Genomic DNA, 27,934 nt, shown 5'->3' on the forward strand with positions numbered 1-27,934 from the left:
AATTAAAAATATTAAAGCAGCACAGCTTTACTTCCTCGCTGTTGCAAGCAGTAGCTGAGATTTCTGCTTCATTCTACCCTTTCCCTGGCTGGCTAAGGTTATGCTAAGGGGAAGTAATAGAACAGTTAAAAGTGGGCAGCGGACAAGAAGAGATTAAAATGAGATCAGGAGCTTCAGTTTCAGTAACATGATAAAAATAGAAACAGGAGCAAGAAGTTTTGTTCTTGTTAAGTTTATTGGCATGTTTCTTTACAGAAGAGCTCTGCCTACATACTAGAATGTAGACATCTGGGAAAAACAGTAGAAGGGCTCCATTTAAGAAAGCTACAAATGCAAGAACAAGGAGAGGGCAGAACAAAGTTGCCAAGTTTCCATCCAGAAAATCCAGACTAGTGACAGTAAGAGAGAAAGGGGAAGGTGCTCTTAGTCACCAAGAATGACCATCACAACCCATATGGAGATTGTTCTACAAGACAGACATGTTAGATTCCTCTTTACATTTGCAGAATTAATCATGAAGGGTGGTGGTGGTGGTGGTAAAAGGCAAACAAAGTGATCATTCTGAAAGCTGTATTTAATTTTTCTTTTTAAGTCCAATAATCCAGTGTGCAAGGTTATGCAAATCATCCTTTGAAGATTTAGCTACAAAGAAGCCAGACAATATTTTTCCAGACGATGAAGCTTTTTGGCTCTTAAAATCAATAAAAATGTTTACATAATTCTTGCTTCTACTGTACAGAATACTGCCTCTATCTGGACTTGTGTTGCTAGCACACGGCATTCCACAAGTGTCCTGTTCACTTCCTAAACAACCTGTGTTTCAGTACTTAAACATGTAATTCAAGAATTTTACACTAATTTATACATTTTAATTGGTTGCATATATTAACATGTACTATAAGATTTCTCCTAAAGAAGCCATTACATAATACGTGGATACTGTAAAAAGATCTGATTAGTTAAAAGTAACAAGCATTAACAGATACATACAAAACTCAACCTAGTTGGATCGAATGCTGAGCTTGCAATGAACTATGAGTAATCAGCCTTTCCAGTTGCAGCCTTCACAGGGGAAACACAAGACATTAAAAGGTAAATTGTTACAGATTCTGTACATAGTTTCTTTCCGCTGGGACACCTGGAAGTAGCTTAAGTTCCAAACATAGTTTCCTCTTTTTAAAACTAGGAGAAAGGTCTGCTACCATGAAATAATGAGATGGGATGTAGGGACATGGGAGGCGTGAAAAGGAATGGGCTTACAAGTTGTTCATGGTAAAATGGGTGATTTTGGCCACTGAAAATAGGATCTTGTTTTTCTTTTTACACAGAAGAGGGGCTGTGTGTGTATGTGTTTGAAGGCCTAAGTGTGATATCTGTTTGTGAAGGACTGTTCTCAACCCCTCCAGCCCCACCTCAGCAGCTGCAGCTCTCCGCAGAGGCTTTCGCCCGGTCATTCTTGTCTAGTTTGATAGGTTCAGGAAATTCGTTGTAAAGCTCCACTTCAGTTTCCTATAATGAAAGAAAGAAAATGTCACCAACTACAATTTGGTCCTTTTATTCAACTAAGTGGGTGCTAATAGCACCACTTCACCATCATGTCCAATACCTGCTTCCCCAACTCCTGTTCTCTGGAGGAAACAAGCAAAGCAAAGTCTTCCTAACTTGGATGGAACCAAGTTAATACTACAGTTTATGACAGGAGAAGGTGCAGTGTAAAAACCAGGTGCAGCACACCTTGAAGTGCCATGAACTGAAGCACACAATTCCAACTGTTGATGACGTAAGAGGCATCACTGCCTATGGGGATGTATGTTCATCCCACTTTTGTCTTTGAAAACAGGTTTTTGCAATGTTTCAGAATCCTGTTCAACTGGAAAACATATTGGACAAATGCCAGTGCACAAAGGCATCAGTGCCTCCATCACCTATCTCCAGCCATCGCCTGGTTTGATATTGCATATAGAATAAGGACCGGACTGCCAGAAGAGGGCACTAGAACTCATACCTGCTTAAGTGCATTTCGTGCAATTGTTTGGAAAGCCTGTTCCACGTTAATGGCCTCCTTGGCACTGGTTTCAAAATAAGGGATATTGTTTTTGCTGTAGCACCAGGCCTGTGCTCGTTTTGTAGTAACCTGTAATAGAAGCAAACTCCTTTAAGCTCTTTATAATTACCAAGAGTCAAGCGCATTCATCTTCCATGTCCGTACCGGCCATCTTTTTTCACTGCCAAAAAGCACAGCAATTTGCCATGCTAAATGTAAAACCCCATGTTTCCCAGAATCCCCAGGAAACATTGTTCACCAACTGTTCTCCCCCTCCCCCCCTCCCATTGTTTTCTCTTCACTATTTAAAAATAGCAGACTTCTGCAGACAGGATTCAGTTTAGCATCCTTAGGAGATCCTGGTTAATGGTGGTAGATTCAGAATGTTTGCTTTGATAATTATTCTAATTAAACCCCACAGTATGCATCAACCAGCTTACTTGTCTGTTTTCAAGGTCAATCTTGTTTCCCAGCACAACAAAAGGAAAGTTCTCAGGATCCCGCGGACTGGCTTGAATGAGAAACTCATCTCGCCAGCTGTCGAGAGTTTTAAATGTGTTGGGAGCCGTTACATCAAACACCAGCACGCAGCAGTCTGCTCCTCTGTAGAAGGCTACTCCCAGAGACTGAAACCGTTCCTGCCCTGCTGTATCCCATATCTGCAAGACATTGGAGAAGAACTCTTAGGGACAAGCTCAGATCAGGCCTCAAGATCATACTGACTGAAGTTCCTCAATGCCATAACGCTGCTTGTCAGAATGTCATACAAATTTGGAAGGAACACATTCGTGCCTTTGGAAAAAGTATCAGCATGCCCCTAATGGAGAGTAGGTTCTTAAAGACCAATAGTGCCAATAGTTTAGCTAGTGAATTTGGAGCAGCCTGACAAATGTGGGAAGGTAGTGCCTTACCCCTTAAACAAAGCAGGACCATCTAGAATTACAAACCATTCCCCACCCCACCCAGTTCAGAAAATTGCAGGCCATGCAGGGGAAGCTCCATGCCATGCTGAGCTATATAAGAGCAGGCTAGTCTTTAGTCTGCATGACAGAAAATAAGCCTCTCCTTCTCAGCTCTCCTGCATCCTATACTTGTGGCCTGTGATTTTTTTCTACCTAGATGCAGGACTTCACATCTATCTGTTAAATTTCATCTAATTGCTTTTGCTCAGGGTTGTTTTTGCTTATGGTGTTGCTGGGAGGTGCCCAGCATTAGAGCAGGTTGCCAGAGGGAAAAGTTTTGTGATGCTACTCAATTTGCCCTCTGGCACCGCAGGGTAAGGGGCAAGCCACTCTCACCTCTGTCGCTACTAACAAGACACCATAACATAATTTAAGCATTCTGTAGATATTTGACAACGGCTAGTTTAGAATAGTTGTCCAACTATCAAATATGCCATCCCTAGTAAGATCTTTTCTGCTCGTGTCAACGCATCAAGGGTCTTTGTCTCTCACGCACACTCATGTTTGCCACTGCCTCCTCCAGAGGCTCGAGAAGAGCAAGACATGTTCTCAACAGTGTGCTGAGCCTTGGGACCACCAGTCAATCATCCTATTGCTTTCCAAGCATCAATGCAGGGCCTGGTGTGACTGGCTCTTTCGAACTGGGCATTCCTCCCTACCATGCTGTTAGCCCTATCAATGCTGTCTAGCAGAAAAGCAACGGATACAATTCTTACCTGCATTGTGACTAGCCTGTCATCCACCATCACTTCCTTTGTGAGGAAGTCGGCTCCTATTGTAGCTTTGTACTGGTTACTGAATTTCTTGTTCACATACTGGTTCATGAGAGATGTCTTTCCCACCCTATGGGAGGAGGAAGAGAGAAAAGCCATAAGGATACAAAGAATACATGTTGTTGTGCACAAACAGTATGCAGCCATATTCCATTTACAGAAGAATACAAGTTACCCTGCATCACTTTTGGATTTATTCAGGAGTGTTTTAATCCTTAGGACTACAACTAAAACACTGGTGCATTGGTGGCAAACTTACGACTCTCAAAATGTTGTAGGACTCCCAACAATTAGCCCCAGCTGGCATTGCCAATGGTCAGGGATGATGAAAAGCTGCAGTCCAGGAAAGGGGGTGGGGGTGGGGGGGAACAACAGGATGCCGACCCCACCTTAGATCTGAAGGTACATGAGACCACCACTTTGCTGAAGCTAACGGGCCAGAGTCTGGTCTGGGTCTGCATGTAAGACTGTTTGGAAAGCACCTACATTGCATTGGGTTTCATGATGTAAGAATATCAGGATATAAATAAAAAAGGTAAAGAAATCCAAACAACTAACTCCTCTCAGGGGTCATTTCAGTGGTGGCCCTATATTTAGGTGCATCTGGGATCACTTCCACATAACCCATTTAACTGAGAATACATCCTAATTTGTTCACAGAGAGATCAGAAGATGTTGCACCAAGCAAATGTCACCCTTCTCGCCAGTGCATTTGCCTGTCACTTTCCTTCTGGCAAAAAGTATGATCTTTTGTTGAAACAGTTAGTTGAGCAAGACCTCAAAATCAACTTTAACTGCATTAACTTGAATTTGCCACAATAGAATTTCACCTGAAAATAGCAGCAGTCTGGAAGCACCCAAAGCCTGTCAGTTTGCTTTTAAGTGGGCTTTGAGCGTTTTTATTGCCATCTGTTTTTTACTGAAATGATCTTGATCTTGAAATACCATTGCTCAGTTTTCAATTACAGTATAGCTCTTTTCTGATCTGCCTGGAAATTTTTGTATCCTGCTGTTTAACATGCATTTTTAAATACATGTTTTTAAGTTAGTTTCAAGTGTTTTTGAAAGGCAACATAAAGCCCTAAAAAATAAGAAAATTCAGCCCCGTGTTTAGCATTCTACTTATGAAAGAAATAGTTCACCCTCCAATACATCCCTTTAATAATTTGAGGTTGAATTAGGTTCAGGAACAAGTTATCCCACAGAATAACTGAAACAAAAGAGGCTCAAAGATGTTGCATGAGCTATCTGAAGCAGCACTTCCAAATATATTGATTAGATGAATACATCAAATGCACTATCAGTAAGGTGGGTGTTATATTCTTTGTCTGGAAAATAAAGGATTCATTTCAACATGCCAACCTTCACAAATCTGGAATTAAAACAGCAAATTGTGCTGAAAGCCTTGTGTCTCTACTGGACTAGGCTTTAATTCCATTAGTATCTTTAGGTGCTGAAGTAAGCTCTTTCACAAGACCAGTATCGAGATGTGGCCCAAATTTATTTTCTATTGAAGCAACTCTGCCTATTAGGTGATACAGGGTATGAAAATATGTGAGCAGTCTGTAATTGAGGAAAGGAAATTAGTATGGATGGAATAGTTTTGGTCTTTCACTTACACCTTTCCTCTGGTATGATACAAGATCATATGTGTGTACAACAGATTGTTTAAGGAAGCTTCACTCTATCGAATGAGAGGCTGGTGTAGCACATTAGCAGAATTTGCTATTTCACAACTATGACTGCAGCGGCCAATCTCTTTTGCAGAGATGTACTCAAGATGGCCACAACATCTTTCAGAAGCCTGGGCCAAGTGACATCAGATCTGTTTATTAAGAGTAGAATTTGGGTCACATTACATTCCAGGCAGCAAATATGAAACTGCTTTTCCACTGACAGTTGTGAAACAGCTTTACTCACAAAAAACCCCATCCATTTGCATTAAGCATCTCTTTGGTATTCTATCACAGCATGGTTTGTACTGTGCTGCTTTAATGCCTAGAGCACTGCTCTTAAGAGAACTGGTAGAGCTTTATGATCATTGATTTTTCTGTCGCACATCTGCTCTCTCTCTTGTGGGAAGCTCCAAAAAGCCTGGATTTCCTCAGTCATGCAATATGTAGGTGAAGCTGTTAATTGCCTAGGCAGCATAATGCAGGTAGGATGTTTTGACAATTTATTCAGCACTGAAGGTTAGATCACGCAGCAACAATATAGTTGTTTTTAAGTTTACACACCATCTGACTCTGAAGAATTACTCTACAATAAAAAAATAGTCTTAATTCTACCAGGGTTGTGAGTTTTTGTAAAAAAACAAACAAACCTATCCGTGTAATTTGAGCCTTTAAACAAGTTTCCCCAGCAACTATGGACTGAAAGTGGAGTGCTGGTTTATTTATTTTTATTATTTTCTTCATTATTCTTGAACTTGTTTCAAAACCTAAATCCACTTCTCCCTTTTGTGGTAATTCACACAACACATGCAACGCTGCAGGCCAAGTTGCTTCCTTTACTTTTGATCACAATTCCATGGCAGCAACAATTTGAATTTCAACAAGTATTTTCCTGGATTCTGTATGGCTCACTGATGCTGCACAGCAATTTATACAGTGCCAGTAAAGCAAACAAAACTTAGGTAGCTTCACAGGTAAGATAGATAGGTCCCCGTTTGTAAAGAGCTTCCAACTACCCCTGTCATATGCATTTCCAGTGAGCGTTTTAAGATGCAGCAAACACTGTGCTACATCCAATAGTAACAGACACCACTTTGCTGAGGCTCCACTTACCCCGAGTCGCCAAGGATGATGACTTTGAGTAATACTTTCTTCCTAGAAGTCATTGTTCAAGGGTTCAGAAGATCAGTTCCAAGTGCACTTACTGGACCAAAAAAAGAGAGAGAATACTATTTTTTAAAAAAACATGCAGCTCATTTGCTGCTTGCAGCATCTCAAAGTACAGGACAACCGATGAGCAGGTTGTGTGGCTTCAAGCTAGGTTAACAGGTACGTACTGCCTCTTCAGATACATACTTGTCAAACCCGTAGGGTTTGGCCTACTCTTATGACTAGAAAACACGAGGACCCATCAGGCTCTTCAAGTTCTGGGAAAGTCTGGCCATGAAACACAAGTAGTAAGGAAATAAAATGTATCCAAGCAAGAGCAGCAAAAAGTTGCTTGACGGGGAAACTAGGCTGCCACACTATCTAATAATGAAGAATCCCAATGATTAACAATGGCTTGCATGCAACATACTTTTTTTTTATCCAGCTGCCTGAATGCAGTCTTAGTAAATGCTACTATGCACACTGCAACTTCAGTCCTCTTTAGGCTTCAGATTTCACAAGGATTATCCCTTGTGAAAGAACAAAGAGTCTCATCTTACTCCTATTCTATGCATGAATCATGCATTACTAACCAGATTAGACTCTGCAGCAAGGACTCCAGTTCAAAAGTCTTATTTTTCACCAAAAGATCTATAACAAGTTTAGAAAGCGGTTTGGCTATTGCATAGGCAGAAAAGAAATGCTCAACAAGATTCAGGTTTACACACACCCTTCAGGGATAAAAACCCCTTCGATCTACAGTGGCCCACTGACAGTTAGTTGCAATGCTTTCCAATGTTTGTATACCAAGTGCTGGAGAATTAAAACGGGCAGCAAGGAAGCTTTCGCAAGCAGCCTCTTCCAAAGGAAGCAGGATGAAGGAGAGCAGGGGCTTTTAAGAAGAACCGATGAAGGCACAGGAGCAAGGAAAAGGTTTCACAGTTCTTTGAATGCTGGACAGTCACTATTGTCAAGATAGCAGCATCTGTAAGTAGTTCATAAAACAGCTATAAAGTTCAGCTGGTCAGCAAATGTAGAAGAGGAAAATATCACAAGGGGAAAGCAGCAATTAACCAAAAGTTCTACATGCAATTCATACACCAGAGATTGCTAAGCTGCACTGATAGCTTATGACAGCAGCCTTTTGCAGCTTCCTATAAAAAAAAAAAAAGGATGGCAATGGTTAATCACTGGGCTTGCTCAGGAAGCAAGAGGAGCTACCTACGTTAGAAGAATGGAGAATGAAGATGATGGAGTATGCAGAACTTGATAGACTGATTGGAAGGATTTGAAATAGACGAGATCAGAAGATTGGGAAAAGTTTATAGAATATATGCATAAACTAAGTGATAATCAAATAACGTTTGTAAGTTTTAATGAAGCTCTGTGAGAAGAAACGTTAGATTGTGTGTAAAAATAAGAACTAATTTATAAAAATAATGGAAGTAAGATTTTAGAAATGTGTAAGAAATTAAGAAGGGAAGGAGTATCAGTCAAGTTGAGGGAAGTCAAAAGGAGAATGGAGATAAAAATAAGATGTATGAATTGTATAAATTTTGTATTGGAAAAATGAATAAAAATATTATATATATATATAAATAATAATCACTGGGCTTGCTCATTGAATGCACAAACTAGTATTTGTACTCAGTTCCTTAGAATTTGTTGTTTTAGCTGGCACTTAAGGGACCCAGACATTGTGCAACGGACTCATTGCTGTAAATTTCTACTGCAGGCAAGGGAAATTTCCATCCTGTGTACCATATTAGGCCCACACTATTTATTATTTTGATAAGCATGAACTAATATGCAATTGGCATAAGTGACACATTGTTAATGTGACATTTTTAGCAGAAATTGTTAATACGCGTTTTATTTGGTGTTTAAAATAAAACTATTGGTACCGTACTTCAGTTTTCAAAACACTCTACTCTTTATTGTTAAACTCCTTGGCATATTGTCTATCCTTAGCATATACTTTGAGGCTTCAAAGGACATATATTTCAATAATCCTTGAGCGTCAGTCAGGAACAAAAAATGGCACCCAGACGTTTTGAAGTGCTCACAAATGAAGAATCTTCAGATGCAAAATGCACCTGGTGCCCTGCTAATTTCAAGCCCAGTATCATAGTGTCAGGCAAATGACAGGAGGGCAGTCCCACCCTCTTCAAAGTGGTCCACAATAGGTGGGTGAGGTCAGGATCCAGCACACCAGAGGTTTCCAACCCCTGTTCTAGAACTCTGATTTTTGACACTGACAAACCCAAGGCAACTCTTACTTCAAGACTTAAGTGCACAGCCAGACTCTAAGTGAAATCATTTTTAAGAGATCACCTAAAGTATCCAGGAATTTTTACTTGCTTCATGCTTTTGAAATTATATGCAGAAATGCAGCTTGAAATAGTTCTACAGAAATTATCTTTTGAGATGCACAAAAGCACTACCACATAAGCTTCCCATTCCTGCAGTGTTAGGAACTCAGATACAGTCGTACCTCGGATCCTGAATGTCTTGGGAGTCGAACGTTGTGGCTCTCAAACGACCGGAAACCGGAAGTGAGTGTTTTGGTTTTCGAATGCTCTTTTGGAAGCTGAATGTCCAGTGCAGCTTCCACTATTGTTTCCGGTGCGCCTGCGCAATTGGAAAACAATCAGAAGCTGTGCCTTGGTTTCCGAATGTTTTGGAAGTCGTACGGACTTCTGGAACGGATTCTGTTTGACTTCCGAGGTACGACTGTATACAAGTTAGTCGCCAAATGGCTCCTTAAACCAAGGCTACAGTTGCCATTTTGGGTAAGACGGCTCTAAAGTCTTATTTTTCAAATGATGGACTGACTGATAATGATTCTCAGTTCAGATTACAACTTTGAGCTGGTTTAAGAGCTTTTAGAACTTAAAAGTATAAAAGTCACTTGATCCAGGGCCTATTCCGATCTCTTTTTCTTAATGGTGACTGCTCCTGCTCAGGCTGCCAATAAAAGCAATTTGGTTCCAGAAATTCATTCCGATTGTGCAGATTAAATATAACTGATAAAATTCTACATGATAGGGTATTAGTGTGTGAAAACAATCTAGATCCAATGATCCCCAGATGATGGAGATGTCAGGCACCAGCCTGGCCCCCAGGCATCCTCACTTGGTTACAAGTGGTCAAAAGCCTGGTGCCAAATGTGCCTGCCGCTTGGCTAACTTCAAACACTGCATTCCTGTTTGAGGCATTCAGTCTTAAAAACCCCACACAACCAAGGAACACGAGCAGAGCAGCAGCACAAGCAGTACTGCTTATGAGAGAGTGTTATAGCCCACAAAAAAGAAACTAGAAAAGAGTTACAGAGCATGTCAGATGATCATGGCCACCCAACATTTTTTAAGGTGGAAAAAGTCATGCTTGGTACAAACTTTGTTTTCCATCTAGACACATTGAAAGAGCTAATGGTTACAAGGTGTCTCATGTCTCCTGTTCGCTATTCACAGCAACAGCATTGCATTTGAGCCAACTAGCTTAAGAGGAGCTACACAAGAACAACTGGTATGTGGAAGCTTCCACATAACTGAATTGCTGTACAGTGGTACCTCGGGTTACAGACACTGCAGGTTACAGACTCCACTAACCCGGAAGTAGTACCTCGGGTTAAGAACTTTGCTACAGGATGAGAACAGAAATCGTGCAGCGGTGGTGCAGCAGAAGCGGGAGGCCCCATTAGCTAAAGTGGTACCTCAGGTTAAGATCAGTTTCAGGTTAAGAACGGACCTCCAGAACAAATTAAGTTCTTAACCAGAGGTAAAGGTAAAGGGACCCCTGACCATTAGGTCCAGTCGTGACCAACTCTGGGGTTGCGGCGCTCATCTCGCTTTATTGGCCGAGGGAGCTGGCATACAGCTTCGCGGTCATGTGGCCAGCATGACTAAGCCGCTTCTGGCAAACCAGAGCAGCGTGCGGTAACACCGTTTACCTTCCCACCGGAGCAGTACCTATTTATCTACTTGCACTTTGACGTGCATTTGAACTGCTAGGTTGGCAGGAGCAGGGACCGAGCAACGGGAGCTCACCCCGTCACGGGGATTCGAACAGCCGACCTTCTGATCGGCAAGTCCTAGGCTCCGTGGTTTAACCCACAGCGCCACCCGCATACCATTGTACTAAAAAATGGGTGAGTTGAATACAGTGGTACCTCTGGTTACAAACTTAATTCCTTCCGGAGGTCTGTTCTTAAGCTGAAACTGTTCTTATCCTGAGGCGCGTATTTGCTAATGGGGCCTCCCCCTGCACACATGCCTCTAGTGCACGATTTCTGTTCGCATCCTGGGGCAAAGTTTGCAACCAGGAGCAGCTACTTCTGGGTTAGCAAGAGTTCGTAACCCAAAGCGTTCGTAACCAGAAGCTAATTCCTCTAACTGCACAATTTCCAAGGAAACACTAGGGGCTGCAGATCAGTTTTGCTATTAATGCTTGTCAAAGAAGCCTTGTCCCTTCCCACTGAACGAGTTTGTCAGACACAAGGCAACTTGAGGCACTATAATTCTGTTGCAAAAGCATGAACTGTAACAGCCTCAAACATTTTGGTACTGAAAGTCTTTTTAAGAAATGGGCATGTGTTATAGGCATCTTTGATGAAGCAGCTCAAAAATATTAAGACTGATACTAAGATAATCAGAATATCCTGCCTTAAGTCAACTTGTTATTAACCTGAAAATTTGCTTAATAAGTGTTCCTTTAGACACCTTGTCAGATATTGCCCCAGTATTCTCTCTTGCAGCAAAATAAATCCGAAACAGTTAACAGGATTTTGCTTCTTACTGAATTCCAACAGCTAGCATTGCTCACACATAGCAAGGATGAATACTATCATTGAAAAGTAGTTTTTTTGAGTCACTTGTGAGAAATACTTAATAAGTCCATGTGACAGCCACAATTAGGAGAGTCAATTGTTCAAGAGTGGCTGCCTCATGCTATTTGATATACAGCCTTGGCCAGTTCAAGCACTTCTACCACCAAGGCATGACTAAGGACTCCTGAAGACTCAGAAGGATCACATGCTTTGTAAACATCCACAGAGCCAGAGCTTCCTAGTGACGAGCCAACGATGCATCTCAGATTCAGGCTTTATATAAATCCTCTGTGCCCTGCTGCAAATTCAACCTTTGGTGATCAGCTGGACTAGTTTAAGTACATCATGAGTAAAGTCAAATTCAGCATTTCGTTTTGGGCCAATATATTCCAATTACTCCAGAGGCCCGAACAATTTGGAGTTTGCCTCAATGAAGGCCAAGGTGGTAACAACTTCCTAAACCAGTGTTTTCCAACCTTTTGCTGACCATGGCCCCTTTCAGACCTTGTTTCCTTCCTGTGCCCCCCCCCCCGTCCTACCGGTAGAAAGGTAGCTATTTAAATGTTTTGTTTGTAAATAGAGTATGTTTTATTTATATCTTTTATCATTCATACCAAACACAATTACATTAAATGGTAGGAACAAAATAAAATATTGTTAAAGCAGAAAAAACAAAGAATCATAGAGTTGGAAGGGATCCAAAGTGTCATATTTCTAGTGGAACCCCCTGCAAAGTAGGAAACTCAGCTAAAGCATACATGACAGATGGCCATCCAACCTCTGCTTAGAAACCTCCAAGGAAGGAGAGTCCAGAACCTCCCAAGGGAGATCCATCTTTCATGTATTATAAAAAGTAAACAATACTTATTTGACTCCAGTTATTAAACAAAAACGGGGGAACCTACAGATTACAGTCCAAAAACATACCCTACAACATTTCTCCGATGAAAATAGAGATGTTGTATTCCATAATAATAATTTTACTATTTATACGCCACCTATCAGACTGGGTTGCCCCAGTCACTCTGGGCAGCTTTCAACATATATAAAAAACATAATAAAACATTAAACATTAAATAAACTTCCCTACACAGGGCTGCCTTCAGATGGCTCAGGGGTCAGATACCCTTCAAAGTTTTCCGGTGAAAATAGGGACATCCTAAGGAAAAGCAGGGCATTCTGGAATCAAATCAGAAACTGAGACAATTTCTGTAAATCTGGGACTGTCCCAAGTGGTCCTCACTGACCTGGTGCAAAAAGATCTTGTCATCCAGAGGAGCCCTGGCTGCCTAGTTAAAACACTATAACTCCACACCTGGGAGTAAGGCCCGCTGAGGCCAGTGTGGCTTTCTTCTGAGTAGAAACGTAGTAATTTACTAGATGCAAGTCAGCAGCACCAGACCTTATTGGCTAGGCTCTGGGGGGGGGGGGATCCCTGATCTGCTAGGTGCTGGGGTGGATTGCACCCCAGCAACTTGCAGAGTCTGTCCCAGGGTGCCACTGGCACTGGCAACTGCTACAAGCAGTGGTCAAAACGGGAACCTCAGTGATCACCCTCTCTGGCTGGAAACAAACCAGGACTGCTCCAAGAAAATGCACGTGGCAAAAAGAAGACCTAGGCCACCCCCTTACCTGCTTGTTATTGGCCAAGCAGATAGCCAGCCAATCTTTTTTTAAGAAAAAGATTTTTTTCTTTTCTTCTCACTTCACTCTGTGGCCCCCGAGCCTCATGCTGTGCCCCCCCCATTTATGTAATTTTCACCTGGGGGGGGGGCCTGGAATATCCTGGGGCCCCCAGCTGGGAAACACTGACCTAAACCATACAGTCAGCAGCTGTCATAATGGAGATTGTAAGGAAAACTAAGAGCTATGCATTTTGAGGATTTAAGATGCCTTCTGCACCAATTAGTACCCCTGGTATTCCATCAGCTCTAATTTATTAAGACGTTGGACTTCCTTCAATTGTGGCCCAAGTCCATAATTAACTGTTTTTAAAAACTTCAGCTACAATAAGATTCTTATTATCTTATGATACCTCAAGTTATAGAATTGGCTCTCCAGGAAACTCTTGAGATAAAATGAACACTCTCAACATCAGGGGCAGGAAACCTTTGCGGCCCAAGGGCTGTATGCAAAAGTAAGCATGCAAATGCATGTAACTCTTACCTTTGTACAATAGATTTATATTCCAGCTGCACAAATGCCAGAGGTTTTTACAGACAAAGCTACCTCCCTCCAGAATGAGAGGCATTTGCACTATTCAAGGAAACATTCCAGGCAGGCAAAAACAGTGAGGCCTGGACAGAGTCCTGAGGGACAACTAGAAAGGTCTGGAGGGCTGCATTTAGCCCCTGACCCCCAAGGTTCCCTATCCCTGCTCTATATACTCTTTGATTACCCAAATCACAGGTGCTAAAATTATTGCTCTTAAAATTGTCTTTGTTCAAAAAGACTGAGTATAATGTTCAAAAGCTTCCAGCTGAACTTGACTATGTAAAGATAACCACTGTAGAGCTCCTATTTGGTTTAATCTTGTTTTCCCAAGCTCAAGCAAGCCTTTATGGCTATTCTCAGAGTATGTCATTGATGGCTATGATTGATGGCCAGTACTGCTGGACTCATCTGACTCAGGATGCAATGTGGAAGATCTATTTTATGCTTCGTACTTTTATCTAGGCACTTGAATTGGGATCCTACTTTATCGGGATTACATTCAGCATCTTTTTTCTGGGATGGGACCTTTTTGCCCTGGTTACTGCATGGATATCTATTCATGTATTTATATTTAGTTAGTTAGTTATTAAGTAAGTACTGAACTTATATGCCGCCCTATACCTGGAGGTCTCAGGGCGATTCACAGAATAAAATCAAAACATAAAACCACAAAGTACACAATCAAAATAAAAACAACCCAATAATCCCCCCTCCAAAAGTCACATTTTAAAAGGGCATAGGATGTCAATCAGATCAAGCAAAGGCCTGGTTAAAAAGGAACGTTTTTACCTGGCGCCTAAAGGTGTATAATGAAGGCGCCAGGTGAACTTCCCTGGGGAGAGCATTCCACAGATGGGGAGCCACTGCAGAGAAGGCCCATTTTTGTGTTGCCACCCTTCAGACCTCTCGAGGAGGTGGCACATGAAGAACGGCCTCAGAAGATGATCTCAGGTTTTGGGTAGGTTCATATGGGAACAAGCAGTCCTTGAAGTATTGTGGTCCCGAGCCATTTAAGGCTTTATATGTCAAAACCAGCACTTTGAATTCGGCCTGGAAACTAATTGGTAGCCAGTGCAGTCGGACCAGGATTGGTGTAATATGCTCAAATGATCTTGCTTCGGTGAGCAACCTGGCCGCTGAATTCTGCACTAGCAGAAGTTTCCGAACCGTCTTCAGAGGCAGACCTATGTATAACACATTTCAGTAATCTAACCTTGAGGTTACCACAGCATAGACAAAAGTAGTTAAGTTATCCCTGTCCAGATAGCGGCGTAGCTGAGCCACCAGTCGAAGCTGATGGCAGACACTCCAGGCAACTGAGGCCACCTAAGCCTCAAGCAACAGCTAAGGATCCAGTAGCACCCCCAAGTTATGAACCTGCTCCTTCAGAGGAAGTGTAACCCCATCAACAGCAGGTGATCTCCCACCTATCTGGTCTAGGGTACCAACCACTAATAGTGCTCAGTCTTATGTGGATTGAGTTTCAGTTTGTTGGCTCTCATGGAGTCCATTACTGAGGCAATACACTGATCTAGCACTTCCACTGCCTCACCTGCAGATGTAAAGGAGAAATAGAGCTGAGTGTCATCAGCATACCGCTGACAACATACTCCAAACCTCCAGATAACCCCACCCAGTGGTTTCATGTAGATGTTAAACAATGCAGGGGATCAATGTCCCCCACTTTCAAATCAGCCTCTTGCTGCCCAGTCAAGAAAACAAGGTCCAGAGTGTGGTCTGCCATGTGCTTTGTGCTGGGGAAATCTTGGGACAGCCCCATGGTTGTCATGGCAGCCATGAAGTCGTGAGCTGCCCCAGAGCCAGCTGCCTTGGCATGAATGTTGAAGTCTCACAGAACCAGCAGTCTAGGAGTACCAAACACCTTCTCCGAGACCAGTTCTGTCCGCTCAGGCAGGGAGATTGCTGGGCAGCGAGGCAGACAGCAAACCAGCAGAATCCCTAATCTGTCCCAATTGTCCAATGCCAGGAACACACACTCTAGATTCCCAACCCACCCCACCCCCCGGACTGGACAAAGAGCCTGGAGATAGAGAGAGAATCTGTATAAACCACAGCAACTCCCCCTCTCTGACCCTCGAGTCTAGCCTGATGCTGCACTGAGTGCCCAGGTGGGCACAGCTCGGTGAGACCAACTCCACCCTGCTCACCCACCCAGGTTTCAGTGAAAGATGCCAAATCAGCCTCCTCATCCATAATCAGATAATGGATGAGGGATTTTATTCTGGACCGACCTGGCATTCAACAGCAGCAGTCACAGACCCAAGGGCTGGCTGATATGACAACCACAATTCCCCAGGTTGGAGGAGGGGGCTGGCACACAGCACAGTCACTAACTACCTGTGCCATGTGCACCTTAACTGGTCTGCCCCACCTCCCATGCCATACCTTCCCCTACCCAGAACCACTGTAATTGGGCCTCCCCCTGCTTTCAGAGAAAGAAGGATCATCAGGGTGATACCCAATTTGATTTTATTGCTTTCTTCGTCCTTTGTTTTACTGCTTTCTTATCCTCAAGTCTGGCTTTTGTTTATTGTGTTTTATATACTTTTTTTTACTAATTTGTATTTTCAAATGTAATTTGTTGCATACTTTTGAGCTGGTTTGAATCTCAATTTTTGCAAAGGCTCTAAGCAATAGAAATTTGACCTGCTCAATGAGTGCAGAATTAGCAGTTAATTTCTGCATTACATTTGTAAAGGAATATCTGGCACCTTTAACACTCTGGTAGTTACACTGCTTAAGGAATGCCATGAATTCACACATCTTTGCCACTTCAGCAGTCAACGGCATTTAGGGGCATGGTGTGTATGACCCTCCCTAAATATTTTTCTTTTGAAATCACATTTTAAAAAACTAGAACCTGTAACCTATCTACTGTGTCTGTAACAGCAGTACTTCACTACATAGAGTATGTTTTCAGATTTATATATACTTCACCAAGAACCTTCCTGTTTTAGAGTTATGCTGGAAAGAGGCTCTTAGGAGTTGGGAAAAGGTTTGCAAGCTACTTCTGATATGCCAGATACTACCTAATTCACACCATGTTCCAAATTCTGTAGTTCCAAAGCATTTTCTACTCATTAGAATTGTGAAGATTTTTTTTTGCTGTTTTACTGTTTTCTATCACAACAGCAATTTATTTATTAAACAGCCTGAATAAAACAAAAGCTGAATTAAGTCATTACAGGAGAGGTGTGGAACCTTCAGCCCGTGAGCCTAGTTAGGCCCAGCACATGCCTCAATTTGGCCCGCCGAAGTTTCCCACAGACCACAGCCACCTGTCACATACCTGAGGTCATAGGCAACATCAAATGTGAGGAAAGGGTGGGTCCATTTGTTCCTTTGCAAGTGTGACTCCCAGTCAGCAGCAATCAGCTGATTGATGCTGAATGGAAACCCTGCTGGGAATTCTCTAGAGCATTTGTGAGGGGCTGAAGGAAGTGATTTGAATCAGCAACTTCCTTTGAACTTGGACAGGTGTCAGTCACCTGACAGATGAGTGACCATGCCCACTTACCCAAGGTGGCCTATTTTCTTGGGGGGGATTTTGGAAACTGGCCCATCAGCAGGATCCAATTCCAAACCCCTGCATTATTAGGGTGGTCTCCAACCAGGTAATATTCAGAATACAGCAAGAGAAAGTGACTTTTAGTCATTCCTAATTTTAAGTACATTAATTTTAATGGATCTACTCAGAGCTTGACTTAGATAGTACCCATAGTTAATTTGCATCTGCTAATGCATATATATATTACCTCACATGGACAGATTATTCTGTATTTGGCCGCTAGGTATTTGGCCACAAGCAACTAAACCGCCATTTCACAATCACTACCAGGTAGAATGTAGATTAGGACACTCTGCAAATTTAAAGACCACAGGGCCAACTATCAGTCACATAGGTAACAAGTCAGCCACTACTAGCCTTGCTACTTTACTGATTTCCTGCACACTTGGCCTGAATATGCCTTTACGCTCCTGACCAGTTGCTGCCTCCTTTAAAGAGGTATTTGGACACCAGGCCTGTCAAGTGCCAATCTGGAGGAATGTAAAGAGTCAGAAGCTTTTGGAAAAGGACAGGTGGCATCCATACCGGTTCAGCAGCTCTACATATATTGCATCTGATGAAATTGTCAGTTCTCCCATATAAACATGGGACCTACACTGTGCCACAGATAGAACAGGCTCTTTCTGCATTACCCTTAGGAGTCAGAAGCTGTTCTACTGAGTTAATATACTGGTATGTCTCAAAGCCTAGCACACTGTGGCAGGTTTGTGCTTCTATATTGTAGAGCACAACTATGAGGGGAGGGGCCAAAAGAGAGGATACCTTGAACATGCTATGCTACTTTGAAGGAAATAAATTCAGTTAAAACTGAACAGTATTTCAGTTTCTGCACATATTAAGCAAGTTCCTCTTGCCAACTTTCTTTCTGGTGGCATGTCTTCCCTCCTCCTGTTCACTCCCTCTGGTGTCCATAGGAACAGTACTTGGCTCAAGGCTGCACAGTCAGATTACAGCATCATGTGTGGGCTCAGGGTGCTTAATCACTTGCCCCCCCCCTTGAGAAAACACTCCATGTCTGCTTCCCCACCCTGTCAGAATGAGTCTTTGACTTTCTATAATGGTTTTAGATGTATTGTGAACTCAGCACAGTTGAATGATTCTTTTGGAAGTGAGCAGAAGTATAAGCAATCAGCATTTCTCCCCTGAGTTTCTAAATGCAGCTAGGATAGGGCCACACATTTGAGTGGCAAGTTGTACTTTTCCTATAAATGCCCCTCCTCAAATTGAGAAGCAGCAAAGGCACTAGCAAAAGCTTTTGAACAGCTGAAAGTAGCAGTTCAGCCTCTGAGGAGGTAGGGTGGAACTAGGCTTTGCAGTCTGATGTGCTCACTTGGTTGTTGCCAGACCCTAGATATATTAGAATGGTTATTTCACGTGGTTTTTCAAAGTAAGCTCAAGGGCATGCAACACATAATCTCACTGCTAACACATGAATGATTCAATGGATTCATCTGCCTTCAAATCCCTAACTCTTCACCACCTAGATCGACAGTCAACTTTGGCACATCAGCCCTGCCTCCCACAGATTCTGGAACCACTAACAGTTGATACTTAAACAGGACTGCCAGTGCTTGCTAGCTTCTAGTCCTTTAGTTCCAAGCTTGAGGCACATGAAAGCAACAGAAAAAGATTCAAGAAGGGCTCAAGGTAGGAGGGTTTCCATTGCATTACAATGGTATATTTACGTTACAAGGGTCTGAAAAAATTAAGCTAGATACAGAAAACCAGATAAATCTATTGAGTTAACAACAAGAAGAACTAAAATGAGTAATTTGTTAAGCAGCAAGTACAGGTAAAGAAGCTACCCTGCCACACAACCTGTCCACAAGATACAGTAGAGGGAACAACTCGCCTGATTAATGAAACTGTTTCCTTACCTAGCCACAAGGAATTACTATCCTCATGATAGTTTATCAAATATAAACCAGGCTTCCATTTTACCGAGCCTTCACTTTTAATCTGGGCACAATGGGCAGTTTCAAACTGCCAGATCACACAGGCAAATGTATTAGACGCTTAAAGACAACCTGTGTACAAGCTGAATTAGTGAAGCACTATGATTAAGTAACAGATAAGCCCCTCCCCTCTTTGAGAAGACACCCTATGCAATTTTTATTTGAGAAGTCAGCAATGCTAGATCTTGTATGATACAGGAATACTTTTAGTACTCAGGAGAACAATGCAAATCTTTCTATCAAGCGTTTATGGTCTCAACTCTGAATGAGCCTTTATGGCAATTAAAGTGCCACCTCCTTTAAATTTCACAACACTCAGTAATTTACAGGTTCGTATTTCACAACAGCATCTAAAAAATTTAGTTAAGAATAACCTGCTTGCTTAAACAGGCAATACTTTTTGCCAACCCCAAGGTTTATTGAGTGCTCCATATTCTGGACAAAGTTGTGCTTCCACTAAAAGTGCAGGGTGCCTTCCAGTATTAGAAATTAGCCAGGCACCAGCTGCATTTTGTGACTGACGTGGGTCCAACTGCAACCATGTGGAGATTTCTGGTGCCAGGTTGGTGACTCAGAAAAGCAAAATGTCACTTAAATTGAAATATTTTCCTTGAAGCTTGAATTTGTTTTATTCTGGATTGTTTTAATATGTTGCTAACCACTTTCAGGTTTGTTCTGTAAAATATGAAGCAGTATAGAAATGAAATGAACAATAATAATAAATCCGGGGGGGGGGCACAGTGCCAAGACATTCCTATGTGTTGACCACACTGGGTTTAAAGTGCTATTGGGCAATTATATTATATATCCGAGTTTCTAACACTGGTCCCTTCTGCTGCCTTTCGCAAATAACCCTACAGCAATCCTATCTAGATAGACAAGAGTTTAGCTTCAGTGGTCTAGACTACATTACTGCAATACATTATATGTATTATTGTCTTTGAAGCTGCAGAACTCGGCAGCCAGATTATTAATGGGAACTAGGGGGTCTGAACATATCTCACCAGTTCTGGTGAAGTTGAGTTGGCTAACAATATGCCACTGAGCTCAATCCAAAGTAATGGCTTTTACCTATAAAACCTTATACAACTTGGAACCACAAAACCTAATGGATGGCTCTGCCATATGAATATATATGGAGCCCAAGATAGTCATCCAAGGCCCTTCTCAACATTTGCAAGTCCTCCCTAGTGAAGTTCAGAGGCTAGCTATGAGATAGCAGGGCCTTTCAGCTGGCAGCCCCTGCCCACCCTCTCTGTAATGCTCTCACAGGTCAAGGCGCCTAGAATCAACTCTTTCTGGCACCAGGAAAGATGTTTTGGTTTTAGCACTGCTGCTGTTTTAGAGGGCATTCTGTTGGTTTTGTGACAATTGTTCTTTGGTGAATGGAAAGGATATTTCCTCAAGTATGATTGTTGGATAGACACTTCTTAACGTGCTTTTGTATGGATTTTTATTCTGCAAGCTGCTTTGTGACTGTTTTGGTGCAAAGCAACTCATCAATACAACAAACAATATTAGCTAATCAGGCTGGTAGGCTTGACCAGACTTTCTACTTTTGACAGTTTACATTAACAGCACTACTGAGAAAACCTGCCATGTAGTTAGGCTCTCTTCTATGTAAGAAATGGCTTTATAGAACAGCAACAATGACATCACCAAGGGCAGACCAGTGCTGGGCAGAGAGCTTCAAGCACAGCTGCTGCATCTAAGCTGCAGCTTTGGTTTAAAAAAACAAAAAGGAAAGCTCATCAGCAGATATGCTTGTAGCAATATGTGCCAGAACGATAGCAACTGATAACAGAATGCTCCATGAAATGCCTGCATGCTATACAGCAACTCCTAGTCTATTCATTTACCTACCAATCATTCAGCTGTGATACATAACCAAGCCATGTTTATACAACCTACCTTGTTCTTACGAGCCTGTCCTGACCTAAGTCAGAGCAACAGTCCTTGAACCAGCCCTCTGCTGGCTGAATTCCAAGTCCCTGAATGGACTGAAAAGTGTTAGGGTGCAAGTGCAAATTAATGACTATCCCACTACACACAAAATGTTGTACTCCAGTACATCCAATGGTGTTAAAAGGGTACTTCAAACTTTGCATTTGGAGCGTTAGTATAGTGCAGAGTGGTTTCTTGAAAACCTATTTCTCAAGCTTAACACTAGATGTTTAATTCTACACTAGTCAGGGTCAACCCAGAATTGAGCTATGTTGAAGCTATGCAGGCTCTCTTTAACTGCATCACTGATCCTCTCATATATTGAGTGCCATGGGAATCATATTTGATGCAAAGCAGTGTTAGAAACTCAGATATATAAGCTAATCACCAAACGGCACCCTAAACTTAGGTTATGGCCACCACAATGGAATGTCTAGTTGCCTTTTTTTACAATGGGATTTATTATTATTAATTTCATTTATATATTTCTTTATATTTTAAAGAATTTTTTTTTCAAAGAGTTATACAACACATTAAACCAAAACAATCCAGAATAAAACAAATTCAAGCTTCAAGGAAAATATTTCAGATCCTTCTCTAAATGACATTCTGCTCTTCCCATATTTATTTACCTACTTAATTTATATACTTCTGCCCCATAGCAGAAGTACTCTAGGAAGCCTCTGTGGTGTAGTGGTTAGAGTGTCAGAATACGACCTGGAAGATCAGGGTTTAAATCCTTTCAGTCATGAAGCTCATTGGGTGACCTTGGGCCAATCACAGCCTCTTAACCTACCCCACAGAGTCGTTGTAGGGATTAACTGAGGAGGGGGCAAACTATTAACTCCTTGGAGAAAAAGGTGAGATATAAATGCAATAAATACTGTAAGCTCTTTTGCTTACCTGCTTAAGAAAGCTGGAGAGGCTAGCCAGATGGAGATGTCAGTCATCAAATCAGAGATCTCCATGTGGTTGCAACTGGACCTACACCAGCAGCAAAACACGCCTGGCTAATTTCTAACACTGAAAGCAATGTATATGGACCAATTCACAGTGCCTCCTGCCTGCACACAGTTCTATAGTACAGTGCTACCTCTGGATGTGAACGGGATCCGTTCCAGAGCCCCGTTCACATCCAGAAGTGAACGCAACCCGCGTCTGTGGATTACGTTTCAACGCTTCTGCGCATGATGGCATTTGACCGCATGCGTGAACGGCAAAACCCAGAAGTAATGCACTCTGTTACTTCTGGGTCGCCACAACGCGCAACCCGAAAATACTTATCCCGAAGCTACTTCAACCCGAGGTATGACTGTATTAGGTTAGCTCTCTGGGCAGGATTCATCTGAGTTGTTGTATATGTGGCCTACTCGTGCAACTTATCCCCCCTCCTCCTACTGAATATGCTCAGAGGGTGGGGGACCCCTAAAACAAGATTAAGGGGCCTGCAGGGGAAGAAAGGGAAATGTTTCCTTGCACAAGCGAATTCCACTTAGCACTACATTAAATCCCAGCCTGCAGTTTAATTTTGTTATTTTTCACACCTTTGCATGAAATGGCAGATTGGAAGAAACATATTTACCAGCACTGGGGAGGGCAGAGAAAAACGTTGTTAAGGAAAGCACAGAAGGAAGAGTTTTGGACAGCTGAATAGTGGCACAGAAGATAGAGGGAGATATTATCTAATGGGGATGAGTATAATTGTCAGCTAGTGTTAGGGTGAATGCTTCCAGCAGTTCACCTGAAATGCAGCTACTGTAATGAGATCACCCATCAGACATGGATGAGACCCCTGCAGAGTTTGCTCATACTTTCTTCCTGCACCTTATAATTAGTCAAGGCTAAAAGTATAAGACTTGCAAGTCAGCATGAGTGAGTGGATAGATAACCCCGAGAGGTGGTGTTGCTGCAACAGAAATGATCTTGCCAATGATATTACAGAGAGTACCTCCAGCTATTTCACAGAGGACTGCAAGAAGGCTTTGTGCATTCATCTCAGTATCACAAACCAACTCTGAGTTGGCTAATCCCAAGTGGGGGGTGCGGAGGGAGAAATCTACCTTAATGTTTTATCTTCTGAAGCTATCAAGAGTGTGCTACATGGCTAGGATCTGGATTTAAGAACATTACCCTCATGCATCTCACAGAAAATCAAGTAGACATTTAACTTATCTGCAAAACTGGTTGAGGGTGTGCTTCCCAAAGAAGGTAAGGCAGGGCAACAACTGGTGCATTATCTGTCTTCAGGCAACTGCAAGAAAACTGTCACCCCAAAATTAAGGAGACTATGGTTACTCAACGTGGTGCCCTTCTAATGCTCCTGGACTACAGTCCAACTCTAATCAATCCCACAGAGTTTTCAAAATTAGCCAGGGACATTTTGCTTCTGGCTTTCGACCACTTGCAACCAAGTGAAGATGACAGGGTGCCAGGATGGTGCCTGACATCTCCACCATTTGGGGATCATTGGATCTGGACTGTTTTCACATGCTATTACTCCATCCTGTAGAATATTTTATCTGCATGATCAGAATGAATTTCTGGAACCAAATTGTTTTTTCTGTGAAGACTGAGCAAGAGCAGTCTGCCTTAGGAAAAGCGGTCGGAATAGGCCAATATATATGTGGAGTGTCCCTGAATCAAGCGACTTTGCACTTCTCAAAGCTCTTAACCTAGCTCAAGGTAGTCATCTGAACTAGCCAGATGTTTAACTGAGAATCAATCACAGGCAGTCCATCATTTGAAAAATAAGACTTTAGAGCTGTCTTGCCTCAAAATAGCAACTAGACATTCCATTTTGGCAACTGCAACCTTGGTTTAAGGAGCCATTTGGCACTTAGCTTATATCTGAGTTTCAAACACTGCCAGCCAGCATGGCCAACATTCAAGGATGATGGGACTTTTAGTCCAGGAATATCTGGATTGCACACTGGATATTCCCTTCAATTTTTATCTACTTGGGCTATATACCAATTGCAAAAATACTTGGATGGATGCATCTTGGAGAACAATTATGTATGTGGTTGTAGCTGCCTATTTAGATTACTGCAATGCAGTGTACAAGGGGCATCCTTTTAAAAAATGGCTAGGAAACTGCAGCTAGCTCAAGACAGAAACACAAGATCATCAACTGGGGCTGGACACTCTGGTGATATTATGCCAGCACTTTACCAGCTATGTTGGCTTCCAATCTCTTTCCATACCCAATTTCAATGGCTGGTTTTAAGCTTTAATTCCCTTAATAGCTTGTGGCCAGGTTAACTGAAAGGTTGGCTTCTTCCATATATACCTACCTGAACCTTACATTCCTCTTTGCACTCCCACCAAATAAGGCCAGTTGGATGGCTACTAATACAGCCTTCGTGGTGTGGGCACCAAAACTATGAACGAGGTTCACTAAAGAAGCTTGCCTTGCACTGCTTCTAATTGTTTCTTCAGTGCCAAGTGAATACATTTTTATCCATGCATTTTAAACTAACTTATTTTAATAAAATAAAAAGGCAGGCTCTAACCATTTACTGTTTTGTCTGTTTGCTAGAAGCAAAGTTACACTGTATTTTTATTTTAACTGTTGCGTGCTTTTAATATTGCATCTTGTTTAGTTGGGGGTTGGCAGATTGCTCTATAAACTGACTACAGAATATTTGTTGATGGGTGTCCACAAAGCTAATAATGATGATGCCAGCTTTCAACAGCAAGGTAAAAACTAGTCCACTGTATAAAAGTAAAATTAACATTCTTTGTCCTGGCCACTTTTGCTCTAGTTGCACTCACTGCTGGCATGCTGCCCAGAAGGATATCCAGAAAAGAACACAACCCTCAGGTTCAAACAGATTCACCAACTATAACTACCATTTTTGGCCCTCTTCAGTGTACTGCTCCCTCCAGACAAAGAAGGTCTGCCGCCTACATAGACATTCATTTTAACAGGGAGCTTCCAACTATGGAAGGAAATCCAGTACCATTTTAGTTGATTTAACATCAAGTGGCTTACATTAAAAATGTTTGCTATAACATCACACTTCCAGGATATCCCTTGCAATGTATAATTTTGAATACAGGTTGAATTCAGAGCACACATATATAATTTAACTGTTGTCAGCTTTCTTTTTCCTAGGAGGCTGCCTTACACTAGGTCAGACCACTGGTGCACAGAGTTCAGTATCATTTACTCTTACTGGCAGTAGTTCTCTGGTAGCTGGCATAAGTCAACACCTGCTACTCTAGAGCCAGACTGAAGCCGGAACCTTCTGCACACAAAGCATATGGTCTCACACAGTATGAAATCAAATTTATTGAACTGAAAATGCCTTAAGTCTTGCTTTAATAGCTGCCAGGTAAAGTAAAAAAACTTCAATACCAACTTAAAAGTAAAAAAAATTTTAAGCTTTGTACTGCAGCTTGCAGCTCTAAGGTGATCTATTTCCTGTATTCTGAGTTTATCCTTTCTTGTGTCTGTTTTTAAGAACCCTTGGCTGGAACTTTTATAAGTACAGTATTGCGTGCAGGAAAACATATGCAAGAGAATCTTTCTATTACTGAGACACTGAATGAAGCAGACATTTCTACAGATTTTGTACTATTTGTATTTTATAAGACTGAAAGTTATTTTTAAAATTCATCTAGAACATAGAGGCAATGTTGATGAAGTCCAGGATGTGACCATTTCCCTCCTAAAAAGTGATTCTGCATAAACATGCCAGGATTTTGAAAGACGAGAGTGACATGTATTTCTTTGCTTCCATTAAAGACATGGCATTTATTTGATACCTAGTCAAATCATAGTTAACTATTCATAAACTAAATCATGTGCTTAATCAGCTGCTGCTGAAGTCACAAGCAAGACAGTATGTTTGTTCTTCCCAACTAAGAGGGCATGGCTTAGAACAGGAAGAGTTTTCTGGACGTTTCACTTTTCAGCCTCTGAACAAAGTAAATATACTCTGAAAATATGCTGCCTATAAGAGATACTAGATTACATGTTACATCTGACGAATAGTCTGCATCCAGGAGTGTTGCATTATTGTTGACCTAAATATTACGCTGGTCCGATTTTCAGCTGGCTTAAAAAAAAAAGGTTTTCTTTCACTATGGTATGTAGTTAGTATTTGGTAGTCATTAGAGTAAAATCAGTTTTAGGGCCCAATACATTTTTGTTCTTACCATTTGGCTGATGCTTTAGAAACAACATGCTTCTATTGTGCTCATGCTGAAATATTTTTAGTTTAGCAAACTGGTTTAAAAGAATCAGCCTGACAAGATCTACTACAATAGGACTAAGATAAGATAAGATCTTTATTTAAGGACATCAGCACTTCAAACCTTGGAGATCAGAACACCTGCAGTCTTGCTCTGACCAGTGACTTCTAAAGCATTACTCACGGGCAACACTCCAGGATGAGAAGATCACATTTTGTTTACCATCCCAACTTATCAATGACCTCATGTTTAGCTAGTAAGATAACATGTAGCTGGCCCAATTTATTTAACATTCAAGGTATTCAGAGCAGATTCTGTAATAGATTCTTCAAATAACTACTCTCTTAGTTCTCTGTGTAAATATCGCCACATCATTCCACACATGCAATTCACCAAAACTAGTATTGTCAAGTCACAATCATTACTAATAGCTTATGTGCAACACTCCACTCAGGATTAAGTCCAGTTGCATTCAATGGGACCGAGTGTCTAGCAGCATGCCGCCCACTAGGAAAAAGCACCGCCCTCCATCACAATCCCCCCCACCCCAAACTCTGCATGCACTTCGAGAGCTCCTTTTTTAAGCACGGCAAAGGAACAAACCAACCTCCTCGGGTAATCACAAATATAAAGCTACACGGGAAAGGTGGAGAGGAGAGCAAAGGCTACAAAAGTTCGGCAATAACACGAACAGGGCTAGCATCCCCACCGGGAAGTCATCCAACATGCCTTGCTCCAGCCGGCAGCTACGGGAAGCTTTATTGTTTGGCCGGGAGGGGCGGGGAGAAGGAACTTGGGCTGGGCTTGCAAGCTACTCCTCCGCTCTCACCTTCCAGAGCTTCCCGAGGACTCGGGAGCCGAACGGTCCCGGGCGGCCCGCACCGTGACAGCACCCTGGGGGAGGGCGGCCCCTTTCCCACGTTTCTTTGTTCCGGGGAGGGCGCTGGTGGAAGGGAAGGAGGGAGCCAGACAAGGAAAGAGGAACCAACCCTCCCCCGCGCCCCGGGCTTCTCCTGCCGGGTCTGCCACACAGGCACGGCCGGTGCTCGCGGGGGAGACCCGCTCCTGTGACACACAGGCGGAGGATAGCGAAGCGGGTAAAATATCCCACCGCCACCCCCGCGCCGCGAAAAAACCAAGCCGACTTTGCTCCCCGCCTTCCTAGAAGACCAGGGCGGGGCCCAGCCAGCCGCTCCTCGACGCCCCAAACCCCTCAGCAAACGCGGCCCCAGCTAAGAGGCAGAAGGAGCAGCCGCAGCCGCTCCGGCGCCGTTAACGGAACCGCACCCAGCCTCCCCTCCTTCAGCCCCGGCGAGCGAGCCGAGACCGCCGCACCCGGGGCCTCGCACCCAGCACCGGGCCCAGCGGCCCTAGATCCCGAACAGCCTCCGCCCTCTCTAGGTCTCTCGCTCTCCCACCCTCCGCCCCACAGCATCGCCCCCTCCGCCCTCACCGTATACGAAAAGCTCGGCCGCCGCGCTGACTCGCCCCTCCGCTACCTTCGGCTCCCTCTATTAATGGGGCCAAACACCCTCCCCGCTTTCACTTCCGCCTCTTGCTCGCCCTCTTCCGGTCACGGGACCCGCCCGCCGTGTTGACGCTCT

General features: G+C 42.7%; 1 protein-coding gene across 1 annotated transcript; it reads right to left on the bottom strand.

Annotated features, from left to right (window-relative positions):
• Window positions 1–216: 216 nt before the first annotated feature.
• Window positions 217–27,922, bottom strand: RAB7A (RAB7A, member RAS oncogene family). The gene is made up of 6 exons (XM_079967760.1): window positions 27,784–27,922; window positions 6,566–6,656; window positions 3,723–3,849; window positions 2,485–2,703; window positions 2,006–2,134; window positions 217–1,509 (listed from the first exon to the last, which is right to left on the bottom strand). The coding sequence occupies exons 2-6, from the start codon at window positions 6,616–6,618 to the stop codon at window positions 1,414–1,416; spliced, it is 624 nt and encodes a 207-aa protein (XP_079823886.1). The 5' UTR covers window positions 6,619–6,656; window positions 27,784–27,922; the 3' UTR covers window positions 217–1,413.
• Window positions 27,923–27,934: the final 12 nt, after the last annotated feature.

Source organism: Podarcis cretensis (genome assembly GCF_951804945.1).
Source record: "Podarcis cretensis genome assembly, chromosome: 2".
In the NCBI taxonomy this organism is placed as follows: domain Eukaryota; kingdom Metazoa; phylum Chordata; class Lepidosauria; order Squamata; family Lacertidae; genus Podarcis; species Podarcis cretensis.